The sequence below is a fragment of the Vidua chalybeata genome, chromosome 4 (assembly GCF_026979565.1).
Source record: "Vidua chalybeata isolate OUT-0048 chromosome 4, bVidCha1 merged haplotype, whole genome shotgun sequence".
In the NCBI taxonomy this organism is placed as follows: domain Eukaryota; kingdom Metazoa; phylum Chordata; class Aves; order Passeriformes; family Viduidae; genus Vidua; species Vidua chalybeata.
Window position 1 is genome coordinate 43470284 of NC_071533.1, and position 15009 is coordinate 43485292.

A 15009-nucleotide genomic window follows, 5' to 3' on the forward strand; every position below is an offset into this window, starting at 1 on the left:
CGTGCAGAGAACAATTAATTTTCTCTGAAGATCCCATTATCTTAATTCTTCCTTTCTTGATCCTCTTTCCTCAACTGGAATAAAAGGGAACTTTCTTTAAGAGGTAGCTTGGTTACTTTTATAAGGTTTTGCTTCAAAACGTTATTGCAGATGAGACATTTTCTGCAGCAAATTTGAAATGGTAAATAATTCTCTGTCATCGATAGAATTCTTATTAAATAACTCAAGACAGACAATGCCTCAATATCTCAAATCCATAAAGGCAGGAACTGAGAAATAAAACAGGATGCTATGCTTTGGCCCTTTGTTCCTTTATTAATGCTTAAAAAGAAATTTTTTTACTGCAGGTTAAAACCAAAGCAGATTTTAATCCCCAAACTGTGGCAAAAATGCTTGAATATGAAAAAGACTATATTTGATTTCATTAAAAATATTGTATTTTTAATCTAAAACACAGTATTTAAAATAATACCTTTCTGCCTTATTAAAAAGATCAACTCACATCAGAACAGCTCTTGCTGAGCCATTTTCATTGCCAATTTCTTAAAAGACAACAAAAATAAGTACAAAACTTTGTGGGCTGAGCACCATCTGCTCATGCTGTAATTTCATTAACAATTATATTTTGAGACTGTCACCTGTAAAGCAAGTTTTCCACATGTAAACAGCATGCAAAACTGGTGTACTGTTTTTTATACTTTTTACCTTCAATTCTCTCCTACTGCTCAGAGGTTCACACATCAGTGCTGACTGCTGCTATTTGCAACTGAACGTTCCACAGGGAAGTCAAAGGAAAATACATTGTAGCCTAGGAAAGCAAGAGCAATACTAAAAAATGTTCCCACATTCAAGGATTAGAATGAGGGATTCAAGAAAACACCATAAGAGAAACCTAAAAGAAGTACAGCCATCATAGAGAGAAAAAATAAAAGAGTAATTTGTTCTCTTGCAAAGAGGCATGCTTATGCAGGGAGAAGCAGGCTTGGTTCCTGATTAATACAATTATTTTTAAAGCATCATTTCTTAATTACAAAAGTAGTCATTTTTGTTTCAGTAATAATGTCTGTATGCAGCCTGGTAAGAAAATTATTTTATTTCCACAAGGGAATCCATGGATTTTCAGAAAATAGGAATTTTGTACTATAAAATGCACCTGGAAGGACAGCAGTGACCTGTTTCAAAAACAGCTAACACTGTTTTGGGTTTTTTTCAAATTTCAGAACTGACAATTCAAATTATATTCCAATGAATAAGCAAACATTTCAAAATTATTTGATCCCAAGCAAGGGGAACACACCATGAATGCTTGTTTGAAAAACAAAGGTAGAATACAAGTATCAGCTTTCTCCTCCATATCTTTGTACAGCTATTAACAACAAAATACTTTTTCCACAAAAGCACATATCTTCCTCACAAACTCCTTCACAGAGGAGGAGGCTATAATTAAACTGATAAATCCTAATCTGCCATAAAACACAATCTTAAACCATTTAAGTTTATAGAAACCCACTGAGTTTAGCTTTCTCTTCTACAACCTTCACTATTAAGTGAAAAGCCAGAAAAGCCCCAAATGCAAGCCTAAACAGTAGCACAGCATGCTGCTGGCTGCTAACTACTCCCCTTTGTTGGGGACATCTTCCTTCCTCAACACACCACCTGAGCATTGCACTTAGTACTGGGGGGGAACCTCACTCATCAAAACTGTGTCTAACCTAATGCACTGTGAGGCAGAGGTGCACTGCTAAAGACAGATTCAAGCAAGATAAATTCCCTTTGAGTCACAAAAATATTACAGAAAACTTTTGGAGGAGGTGGCCTTTTGACCAGTGTGAGCTCTACTGGAGTTGAAGCTGACCAGAACTGGGAGGGACAATAAAATTATTTATTTAAAATACATTATCAAAAGGCAATGCATAAATTACATCAGCAGGAGGAGGATGGTTACCTCACAGTCAGGGATACTGATAAGGTGGAGATGTTCAATGCTTTCTTTGCCTCTGTCTTCAACACCGATGATGGACTAACCTGGCTGTGAAAACGTTAAACTCTGAGTTGACCCTGAAGTTCTGAGAAATCTGCTGCTCCAGCTGGATCCATATAAATATATGGGGCCTGATGGGAGTTATCCAAGAATGTCATCACAAATTGTCTCTGGGTGATTTTTGAAAGGTCTTGGGAATCTGCAGATATCCCAGTTCACTGGAAGTCAGTTAACAATGTTCCAATTTTCAAAAAGGGCAAGAAGGAGGACCCTAGAAACACAGGCCTGTCAGTCTCATTTCAGTGACTGGTAAAGTTGTGGAGATTATTCTGGAAGAAAGACAACACCGTCATTGGTCACAGCCAGCACGACTTCATGAGGGGAGCAAAACCCTGCTTGCCAAATCTGACTTTCCTTTTATGACAAGGTAACCCAAGTAGCTGATCAAAGGAAGCCAGTCAATGTAATCTTTTAGGATTTCACTAAAGCTTTTTATACCACCTCTCATCATCCATCTGGACAAAACATCCATCACACAGCTGGAAAAGCACCAGTTGGTGACAGGATGCGAGGGAATGGCCTGATGCTGTGTCAGGGGAGGTTTAGGTTGGCTATCAGGAAAAGGTTCTTCACCCAGAGGGTGGTTGGGCACTGGAAGAGGCTCCCCAGAGGAGTGGTCACACCACCAAGCCTGACAGTTCAAGAAGAGTTTGGACAACGCTCTCGGGCACATGGTGTGACTTTCAGAGATAGTGCTGTGCAGGGGTGGGAGTTGGACCTGATCATCCTTGTGTGTCCCTTCCAACTCAGAATACTCTGTGAGTATTTAATGTTGCTAATTCTAATGTTGCTAATTGTAAACTAATCGTCCAGAGCAGACATTTGTTTTCCATACTTACAGAGCAAATCCAGTAATTAAATGTAACTGTCGTCAGACTTAAAAGTCCTCTCAGATTATATGGCCTAGATACTGTAAAAAGCATCCTCCCAGCCCCCCCACAAGGTAGAAGTCAAACCTATTAACGTAACAGCTTATCCTGCCCTATTTCCACTTGGCAGTCTCCTGTAATGCTGATTTAATATCTGACAAAAATAGGACAAAGACACTGTCATTTTTGATTAGAGAACGTCAGCTCAATACAAGCAATTTTAACGCTGCTGAGCTTGGGTTAGGGAAGGTGAATGCTGCTTGGCCATGTGGAAAAAAATCTACATATCTACTTCTGGATAATGCTGTCCTCCTGATGACCCAATGAGTCTTTTGCAATAATGAAATTTACTAGCATCAGAATTTCTACTATTTTAGCTTAGGCATCCATATTCACTAGCTTTAAAACTGAGAGTTAACTATTACCTAGAATTTCATTTAAAAGAGGAATTTATTACATATTATTTTCAACGCCCCACTATTTGGCCCCTAAGCAGCACAAATTACCACTTCTGTTTTGTTTTTTTTTCTCCCCAAACCACAAATTACAGACTACCCAGTCGATGGTGTTGATCCCAAATTCTGTGGTGTTACAGTTTATTCATTAGGTACTACAACAGATTAATAGTTTTACCTGTGTGATCCCCAAAACAGACACAACTGCTACGGTTTTGTTGCATTATCTTAGCTAAGTGTGCAAAGTCACCTTTCATTCTATGTTGGGGATCCTGCCAAATGTTCCCTGGATACCCTGGATCCCTCTTCTCCTGCAATGGGGCTCTTGAAAAGCAAATGCCAGTCTTAGCTAAAGAGCTTTGATTTTTCAGCTGTTCAGTTCTTTTACATTATTCACAAATGATAACACCTGGGGCTAAAATAGGACAAAAGGAATCTTGTCACATACATAGATATGGTGCAAACCTACCCTTTAAAAAGGAGTAGACATATACATAACTAACAGTCTTGAGATAACGAGTTCTTTACCTAATGCTTTTGAATGACAAGAGAGTTCAAGAAATTTCTAACATAATTTATTTATATATGTATACTAAATTGTAGGTATCATATAGGCTTTCTTTTTTCCCCTATTTCTTCACATTATTTGCTCTGTGGTCATTGATTCTGCAACATAACTGGAAGCACTTGTCAAATTATTTCCCTTTTAATATGATAGGGATTGAGGTTTTTATACTCTCCCAAGGGTAATAGATTTTTACAAGCTTTTTCAAAGCAAATTTAGATAAAAACACATATTAAAAAATACCATTTAATATCTGAAAACATTTTGCCTATTATTGTTGCTAGCAACACAAAAGATTACAGTAAGAAGTGATGGTTATTTTCTACAACAGCAATACTTTGGCTATAGCAAGCTCATTACCTCAGTGCACACAGTCTTCAAGCAAAACTTGTTGAGCACGCAAGGTGTTAATTTCTGGAGAATGTCACACAAGAAGTGGTGACTTATTACAGCTCTGATTGTAGAAGGCAGCGTGGCTATGTCTAGCCCTGCACCCTGAGCTTTTCAAACCCAGGTGATGAATGATTGTGTTCAGCTTTTAGATAATGCCAGAGTAGCAGAGCTGATGCAGTGTCCTTTGTGTTGGTGTCACTTAATTACAGAAAGGCAAACCAGTTTAAAAAGTGACCTATGTATAGATAGCTATACAAAGCAATTGGAGAGAGATTATTTTGTCATTTAATCACTTATGCATGGTACCACCATGCATCATATTTTTACCAAGTTCAGAAAACTCAAATCCTTTCACTACTGAACACCACTGCCCCTTTTACATCAGATTTTTTATCTTATTTCAATTCCTGCCTTTCCTCCAGTAATGATATCAACTGCAAATTCCTGTGTCTCAGTTTCTGTTCTAAGCACACTTACTCCTTAAGGGAAAGTGAACAATTTCCTCTGGGATTTCCACACAAAGAATCTAATTTAAACCACAATAACACTTCAAGTTCAGTCTGCAACTTGTCATTAAGATCTCAGTAACAATCAAGCCAAGGTATACAGGATATTAGCAGTTCTTAAAGTGGGGGAGAAGGGGTGTCACCAGAAAGTTCAGAAAATGTCCATTCAGCTTTTATTTCTCCTTATTTTTCTAAAGCTTCTGCCTCCACATCATAAATTCTCCACCTTCTATTGGCCACGTGGGAATTGTAATGTTTAAACTTGGCAGTTGGTGAAGGCCCACAGCCCCAGCTGCAAGATCATCATCTGGTTTCCTGAACCAGAGGGATGTGCTAGAACTGCCACCTGAGCAGGGCACTCAGCAAAGCCTCCTCTCCCTGTGCAAGGGCAACTACTCTTCCCTCATTCTGGCATGGCTGCTGTGACATCTGGCAGCAAGGACAGTTAGCTGTCCTGGCAGGGAAATGGGAATGTAAATGTCTAAGGGTGGGAGACCGACCTCACAAGCTCCTGTTAAGCACATCTGCTACCCCAGACGTGCACACTTTCAGGGCTGGTAGGAGGAAGGGGACAGTTGTGGTCCAAATACTCATGGCACACTTTGAAAAATCCCTTGCAACACAGTTCAGAAAGTCTGAGAACTACTGGTAAGCAAACAAGACCTAAACAAAATCCCAGTAAAATCATGTCACTTACAGACACAAAATCAAATGCCTTAAATGTATGGCAAGTCCATTGGTGGCTCAGCTGCTGTGGCTATGGAAAATGCTGAATTTACTGTAATGCTTCAAATCTGAAGCACCAGGTTCCCAGGTTCCACAGGCCAAGCAGCCTGTGCCAAACTTCCAGGAAATTCTCCTCATTACGCCTGTGAACAGGACAGACTACGGAATTTATTTTGTGGGTTTAGCAGTCTCATCACTACATTTCTGCCGTGTGCAAGGTCAGGCACACACTTCCAGCAAATTTTTTACTACCTCACTAATCTCCCTCTGGACCCTAGGAACACACTGGACACTCCTTCTTACTGTCCTTCATACAGACAAATGAATAGGGTCATTTGTAATTGGTCAGATTTGGAGAGTTAAAGTTGACCTACAGTACATTTACTCCTGTAAACAAGCTTTCAACTTTTCAGTAACGAATCTTTCTTTACTGTTTCAGCCCATTGGTTCTGCCTGCTGTACTACCTACTCCTTGACAACAGCAGCTTTAAGGCTGTACCTCTGAGGCTGATCATTAGTAACACATCTCGCTGGAGAACAACAAATACTGTAGCTGGGATCCCTACAGCAATCTTGTTACCATGAATGGCCTCAGTGGTGTGATTGGCACATGGTGTGACTCCTGAGGTGCCCTGCACAGGGCCAGGAGCTGGAATTGATGATCCTAATGGGTCCCTTCCAACTCAACACAATCTGTGATTCTATGATCTCAATCATTTCCTGCTGGCTGCAGAACTGTGACCCCTTAATCCAGAAGACCAGAAGGTATCAGAAAGCATCCAAAAGACACAACATAGTAATCAAATCAATGATTCTACCTCATTTTTTCTCACAGCCTTGCAACCCCTACTATCATCTATACAAAAGCAGATGTGCACTTAAGACTCTCAGAACAGACCTTGATATATTTTCACCATTTCAATTTGATTTAGATTGGAAACTGAAAGTTCTTAAGGATCAGAGTTAGTTTGTCTTTATATATTTCTGATAATGCAAACAAATACTTAATCTGTCACTCCAAATCCCACAAGCATGTTTTCTTCAAATGGATTCTTGGAGGAAGTTCCAAGTGAGGTTACCCAGAGAACAGTTCTGTCCTCCCAACTTCTGCATATGTGTCAGTGAGTCTTCTGCTGGAAAGAAAGGCACTATCTCCAACTATCTGTAATACTGTTATACCACTTTGTTCTCATTTCCTTCCTACTTCTCCACTTTCATTTTTGTTTTGAAAACTCTCTGTATATTAATCGTTTTTACTTTCCAAAAGACCTCTGAATTTTTTTAAATCAGTTAAAAAACTCCACAATATTTGAAAAGATATTTTTTTAAAGGTACATATTTATAACACAAAAAGATTTTCTGTATTACCTATTGTCTGCTGTTGTGGGCAGGAAAGCTTTGAAGGTTATAAACATAAAAAAGAACAACACAGTAAATCTTTTCATCTTTGCATCTTTGATGCTTTGGTGTTATTAAAAAGTGCCTAGGGTTACACTGCAGAGAGGAAAAGGATACTGCCTGAAGTTAGCTAAAAAACCACTAAATTCTATTTTAAGCTGGTACTGTCTGACAAGGAATTTCATATTTGTTGGTTAAAGGTTTTAGTGCAAGAAAAGGGAGGAGGGTGTTGTTTGGGAAGAAGATTTATCTGTCATCTTTAGCTTAACAAACTTTTGGGTAACTGACAACAGAGCAAACACACACATTTCTATGACTGAACAAAGAGCACACCACTGCATTTCTGAGAAGCAGTTAGGATTAACTCCTACTTCCCTTATGCTGAAGCTGTACCAAGGCACACACTGATCCCAGGTGAGCACACTCCAAGATACAAGCTCAGCTCAGGGGGTCAGCTCAGCATCTCCTAACGCAATGCAGGGTATGCAGGTTCTAACCTCTGGACATATTCCTGGGCTCTGACAGCCTCCCAGTAATATGCCAGAACACTGCTAGTTGCAAACACAGTCATTACCATTTCATAACTCATATCCCTTACCTGAGCAGCTTCTGAGGTGGAAAGCACTCCAACCCAAAACATGAATTCAATAATAACAATAATGTTCCACAGAAAATGATGAAGCAGCATGTGTTACTCTCATATATATCACAAAGGCAAGTAAACAGCTGATCTAGCTAATTAATCAGATACTCTGTTTAGACTTCATCTTTGACAGTGTTTACTTAATATAATTGTATTTGTTCTCAACAAAGACTGAATTATTTCCTGAGATGGCTGTCATGGATATTTCCTCCTCAGGTCAAGACCAGGCAATCAAGACAGAATGCTGCTTTATCAGGGGTAGGACAGTAAACACTCTTGCAATTCCTTTACTGGTACACAAACCAGCTAAAAAAGACTTTTGAATTAGACCTCACACGTGAATGGAAGTGGATACAAGGGTTCAGCTCAGAAGTCTCAGAACAAAAGCCTTTAGGGTCATGAGAAAGGACAGCATGATGCATTACAGCACACGCACACCAGGGCTACAATACTTCAGGGCCACGCCAGAATAAGCACCTGAAGATGGTCACTGCCCTACACAGCAACGCAACCACATTTTTTTCCCCTGAGATTGTCGCTTTGAATGTCTGTTCACAGTCCTTTCCTGAGCACGAAAAATAATTTGACTGGTTTTCATGCAAAATGTGTACTGCCTCACATTTTCTTCAGAGGTATACAAATAAATTCCTCAAGATTTTTCCACAGAAAATCCCACATTGTGTCTAGAAGAACAGATTACCGAAACTTCACCACTTAATAAACTGCTTATCTTCAAAAAAAAACGCTATGGCCTATTATCTCAGCTGTAACTGCCAAGACACAGCAAACTGTAACAGCTTCAGAAGACAGAGCTGAAGGAGTCCAAAGTCATTTCCAGTTTTCAAAAACAAGAGTTATGTCGACTCACTTGCCTTACACAATTATCTGAAGCAGCCCATTAGAGAGGTCCAAGATCATTAGTGAACACATAATAAAAGATCCCTTTTTAAGATTATCACTGGAAAATTTTATGACTTTACCAAGATTATTTTAATCTTGGCTAATCTTACTTCAAGCAGATCCCCTTAAGTCCAGTTATATTCCTGAACTCTAAAACATCTGGTGAAAACGGAAGAATTACTTTGACTCCTTCTAAGACCCTGGTGTCAAAGGGTCAGATTATTTTCACCTAATACAAGGCCATGGCAAAACTCATACTGCAGATTTGTTCGTCTGACCTCCTGAAGCATTTCTGGAAGTTATTTGAAGCGCTGCCTGCCTCGCATATCACCTGTGCTCCCACCATTTCGGCATGGGAGACCTGCACCACCAGCTGGGTAAATCCAGTGCCTTTTGGCTTTCCGTGCACTGCTCTTAAATTACCTGATCTGCTGCTTCTCCTTGGCCAAACCTGCCCTTAGGTTAATAAAGCGTCGGGAAGCCGATCCGCGGCAGCTAGGTGAGTTGGCGAGGGAACACCTGCACCCTTTGTTGGAGCTCTGGGGGACCTTTGCGGGACACTTACGCGGGGGATACCGGCGCGGTTATTTAGGGATGGAAAACCCCCAAAGGGAAGCCGACCCCACGCGTTTCGGATGCCCAGAGCACCGGCGGCAGGGAGGTCCCGGGGACGGAAGGGCCCCGGCGGGACGCTGCCCGCACCACCGTGCCGGTGGCGGACACCGGCGGCGCGCTCCCGGCGGGCGGGGGGGGGGGGGGCTGCGGCGGCTCCGAGCCGGGCGGGGCGGCGCGGACCGGACCTCGGCCGGGCTCGGCCGCCCGGGCCCCCTCGAAACACGGCGCCCCCGGGCCCCGCCGCCCGGGCAGGGACGCCGGCTCCGGGGGCCGGATGGGGCCGGCCCCGCCACTCCGCACTCCCCTCTCGGGCCTGCAAGGCTCCGCAGGCCGCAGCCCGGGCAGCCGCCCCCCGCCCGCCCGCAGCCGCCGCCGGTCACATCCCGGGCGGCGGCCCCGCCACCCGCTCCGTCGCGCCCGCCCCGGCCGCGCACTCACCCGCGTCCGTCCCGGGAGATCCGGCTCCTCGGCGCGGGGCGACAGCGAGGACCAGAGCAGCAGCAGCCCCAAGAAGCTGCCCGCCAGCAGCACGGCGCGCAGCAGGAAGCCCAGCTTCAGCCGCATCCTCCCGCCCGCCCTCTGCCTCCCGCCGCCGCCGCGCACGCAGCGCCCGGCCCCGCGCACCGGCCGCCTTCCGCCCCCCGCGGCACCGCACGGCACGGCCCCGCCGCCGCTCCCCCGCCTCCCCCGGCCGCCGCTGCTCTCCGGCAGCCGCCCGCCTGCGGAGGCTGTCCTCTCGCAGCCGCACGTACAAACTTTTTTTTTTCTTCCTCCCCCCTCTTTTTTTTTCCCTCCCCCGCGGCGCCCCGGTAGGCTGCGGGCTGCGCGCTTGCCTCCCCGCCGGGCGCAGCGGCCGGGGTGATGCGGAGCAGGAAGTGGCTGCCGCGGGAGCCGCGCGGTTCCACGTGGCCGCTCCGCACCGGGGCGGGAGCGCCTCGCCCCGGGCCGCCGCTCGCTCCTGCCCCCGCCCCGGCTCAGCGCCGGGCGTGCGCTCCCGTGCACCTGCTCCCGCCCGGACCGCGGCTGCGGCCAGCCGCGCCTGCAGCCCTCCGGGAAAGGGGGGAGCAGTGGGACACCTCGAGTGGCGTTTTGGCTGTCCCGGTTGGGTGGGCAGTGCTGCTTGGGCACCGATTTGTAAAAATTAAGGTGCAAACGTTTAACTTCAGGGGTTGTCATATAGGCGTAGGGTAACGCAGGCCCATTAATTGTTGTGTGCAGCCTGGGCAGAGTAGAACTGGAAAGTCAACAGATTTTTCTTGGGGATAGCAGATTAAGTACAAGATTACAGAGATGCTATCAGCCCCACAGGTTGTGTGTTATTTTGTTACTAATTTTCTGCACTAAAAGTTAGGCATCCTATTTCCTCCTTTGAAGGAGTGCCACACGTGCACGCACACATGCACAGAAACTGGTAATGTAAGCTCTCCAAAAACCAGAGTGATGCAAAACCAGTACTTCCAATGTAATACTACTTCTGTTTTTTTCTGTGTATTCAGTACTATCCCCTTGCTCCAATGTTTTTCCATTCTATTTCTTATGTACACCAGGAGGGTATCAGATCCATGATCTTGAACTTTCAATGATAAGGACTGCAGAAACAAAACAAGATATTACACCTTGAACAGGATAACTTTGGAGGAAAGAACTACCCACACCTAAGTGACCTATGTAGTTGGACACACCTAGCCACAGAAGTATTTGTTTATTCATATAACTTGTGCTGTAGCACTGCATGATGTCTTTTTTTTTCTTCCTTATTCTGTAAGGTCAAGGTATGAAACGTAGACAAATGCAGTGTTTAAGGCATGAGCAACAGCTCTAATCCTTACAAGTGTTTGCACAGCCCTGTGACTTCCATAGGAGCACAAAACTGTTTTCCTCAAAGCCCCCTCCCTGTCTGCAGCTGCAGCAACCACACGAATATCCCAATTTAGGTGACTGTTTTCAGGTAGATAGCAACATCTGCACAGGGCTGGGAGGGACTGTTAGGGTTTTTTGGATGGGAAACACATAGAGTTGAGGTGCCTAGCTCTGAACAGATCCCCTGGCTTGCTGAGCTCTGAAGGAAAAGGCAAGTTGGTGCTGTAAACTGGGAAGGTCTGTAGGCTGTCAAAGATGTATAGAAGCATCTCCCCAACTCTTCCTGCAGTCTTTAGTGGAGACCTTACCGCAGCAAACAGTGCTCTTTTCTCACGTTATTTTGTTCTTCGTTTTTAGCATTCCTTTTTAATGTCCTGTGCTGTTGCTCTCAGCACACCCAAGAAAAGCGAGAAGAAAAATAAAGTTAGTTATAGCACTGCATGGAGGGTACAGCCATGGGATGTGATACTGCTCTGCTGCTGCTCCTCAGAGCTGAGAGTGGTGGGGACAGACCCCTCTGCATGCAACTTCATATGATGAGAACTCACATTTGTAAGGCTGCTGCCAAAGCCAGATTTGGGTTTGGATTTTTTTTTTCAGATGGAGGTGTATGTTTTGCTCAAAGCCATAGGCAAAGGTAAACCAAGCATCCATGATTTCACAGAGAGCTACACCCTTGGAAGACGATCAAGTGCTTTGTCGTTTGGGTTTTAGACAGCTGAAGTCTCACTGTCAGTGAACTCCTCCATTAGCTATCCGAGGACAAAGGTTTCTGTACCAGGAATTTTAACCCCCTCTGCGTAGGTTTCGTCCCGAAAGAGAAGTAGCCGATGCCCACTGGGAGGCAGTGCGGGCCAATGGACAGGGTGTTCATGCCAGCCAGCCCCTCTCTCTGCCGGAGCCACCAAACACAGCAGATTGGAGAAGGCGTCATGCTTCTCTTTGACCATTATACCTGCCTGCCCTGATAACTCAACAGCGAGCATCATCTACCTTTTTTCTTCTCATGCACAGGCCATGCAGTCTGACTCCAGAAGTATTAGGTTAATACTGACCTCGGAAGTGTTTTATTTCAGTTGTATCCTTGTTAAGGATGTGCTGAAGTTTCAAATTCTGCACTTACAGTTCCTCCTATGTAGTAAAGTGCCTAAGAAGACCTATAGAACATATTTTCACTCTTGTTGAATTTGTATCAGCTAAGACAGAAAATTCAAATTAAATTTGGCTTTGGATTGTCTCCAGTACTATTCAAAACCACTTTCCAAAGTCTTTTACAACCTGGAGAGAAAAAGATGGAGGGTTAAACACAGGCTTTTAGTCCCACTCAGTTACAAAATGTAAGTAAATATAACTTTACATATAAAAATATAAGTATATATAAAAGTAAAAGAAGTACATAATATATAAATATAAACCATCATGCTTTTACTATACAGGCAGTATTAAAGCAAAACACAAATCTGTTATTAGGGAATTAATCTCTGTTAGACTGATATTTAGTCATTCAAATGTTTCAAACAGGCTGGCAACTGTCACAATGTTTGTATCTGTCTGTGGACACCTACTGCTTGTCACATAGAAATCATATGTTCTCACTTCTCCATGTATGACTCCAAATAAATATGCAATGACATTTAAGTCATTACAAAGCCTTGCTGCTCTTGAACCAGAGACCTAGGATGACCTGGAGGTGAGGTATCCAATTACCAATCCCCTAAGCCACGCAGTTGCCTTATTGCTGGGGATTTGGGGGATGGTGTCTGGAGCAGGGTCACTAACCAATGTCAAAACCTCATGCAGTTGCTCGCATAGGAGAAGCATCTGGATGTGGATCTACTGTTAGCTCTTGTCTTGAATATCTGGCCACAAAAAACTACTCTGCTTGTTCAGAACACAATGTCTGAAAGGAAATGCCTACATACTTTTGTACCTCTCAAGGTGAAAATCATGTGTTACAAAGTTCCATAGTATAAGTTGCTATGAAGGCGTCACTTTACATAAAACCTCACATTTTGCTCATTTGAGGGTTTTCTTCTATCAACACATAGACAATCTTTGTAAAATCTGCAGTTCAGAGACCAAATTTTCTTTCTACTTAGTGCAGAGAGCACAAAACACAACTGGATTTTTTTTTTTTTTTTGTCATATAAATAGGTTTGAAATTAAATCTTGGACATTACCAATGGTGTGCTGGTTTTGGCTAGGGTAGAGTTTATCTTCAGATTAGCTGGTATGGGACTACATTTTGGTTTTGTGCTGGAAAGGATAACACCAGGGCGTTTTGCTTGTTACTGCACAGGGCTTGCCCAGAATCAAGGCCTTTTGTGCTCCTCACCCCATCCTGCCAGACAAGAGGCTGGAGGAATTAGGAGAGGACACAGCTGGGACAGCTGTCCCCCACTGACCAAAGGGATATTCCAGACCATATGGAACCATGCTCAATATATAAAGTGGGGGAAGAAGAAGGAAGGAAGGGGGACATTTGGAGTGATGTTGTTTGTCTTCCCAAGTCATCATTAGGCGTGATGAAGCCCAGATTTCTTGGAGATGGCTGAACACCCACCTGCCTATGGGAAGGGGTGAATGAGTTTTTTCTTTTGCTTTGCTTGTGTGCATGGCTTTTCCTTTACTTATTTAAATATCTTTATTTCAACCCAAAAGTTTTCCTACTTTTACTCTTCCAGTTCTCGCCCACATCCTGCTGGGGGTGAGTGTGTGAGAGGTGGTGTGGTGCTTAGCTGCCAGCTGGGGTTAAACCATGACAAATGGATTCTAGACCTCAAACAGTTACACTTTCCTTAGATGTTTCCAGATATAACTACCAGCACTTCATCAAGTGCAGTATTTCCCTATACGATATACTCTAGGCTTCATGTAACAGCAAACCTGGTCATGCTTTGATTAAAGAAAGTGTTGGAAAATGCCAGCTGGCAGAAAGTAACTTGCCTTCCTAAACAGAATACTCTAAACACAAGCAACACCTTTGCTCCAGTGAAACCTTCCAGCTCCATGTAATAATCTCTTTTCCCATCCTAACCTTGCATTTAGATGGTCATCTCTGAACAAAGCCTTTGCTGTTTTCTGCACTGTTCCTTTGGATCTAAGGCAAGCTGGTCATTGACACTTACAGAAAGCTTGTGCAGTGTCTTAGCCAGCAGATTTATTAGTACCGTGATCTAATAAGTGCTAGCAGCAGATTTATTAGTACTGCATATCAGAGTTCTGGAGTGTCCTGGTGGAATCCAAGACACACCTTCCCTAGTTTTCATCTGAGAAGGTAGGAACTCAATGTGTGGCTGAAGATGCCTGACCAGATCTCCCTTACTCTATTTTAAGCTCATGCTCCCTTCTGACACCACCCCCAGCACTGAAGGATTTGAAGAGAGATTCTGGATTAATGAGGTGGTCACTGCTAGGAATAATCCAAAGGGCATGGTTTGGCATACGTTGTGATGAATATGAAGTTATGCCCTAAATATTTACAATTTGTGTATATTTAACCTCAGAGTTGACAAAAAGGAACTGAAGTACAGGATTTTAAATCCTTCCTAATTTCTGAGATTGTTTTAAAAGTACTTTAATCAAACAAGTGCCTCTAGGGAATACTTAATATATGCTTTTGCAACTTAAGACTATGAATGCTTAATCTTTACTATTTTGTGCTCATGATCTCCAGTCTTTAGTACCATTCTTCCTGTAATTCTCAATTATCCTTCTTTTTTTTTAAGCCAGCAGTTTAGCCATGCATGTCCTACCAAAAATTATCCTTCAGTATTTCAGCATTTGAATAGATGCTTTTGGCAGAGTGCTGTTCACCTCCTTTGCTTTTCCTGTCACTTTTATGAAGAATGTGTTATGAAGTTCCTGTCATTACATTTAGCCCCCATACTCCTGTCATGCCTACTTAGTCTGTTTTATGCCTGCAGTATCACCTCCAGCTCCTCTTCTCTTTTCCCACACAGCAACAGTAAGCAAGCTCATTATTTATTGTACTGGTCTGGATTCTACCAATGTCCTGAAAATTGGAATGTAAAATTA

General features: G+C 43.3%; 1 protein-coding gene across 2 annotated transcripts in view; it reads right to left on the bottom strand.

Moving 5' to 3' along the window:
- Window positions 1-9675, bottom strand: part of GALNT7 (polypeptide N-acetylgalactosaminyltransferase 7) — a 68569-nt gene extending 58894 nt beyond the window's left edge. For both annotated transcript variants that reach the window (XM_053941661.1, XM_053941662.1), the window contains exon 1: window positions 9550-9675. In XM_053941661.1, coding sequence (XP_053797636.1) covers window positions 9550-9675 — 126 coding nt within the window. The remainder of the gene's footprint in view (window positions 1-9549) is intronic.
- Window positions 9676-15009: the final 5334 nt, after the last annotated feature.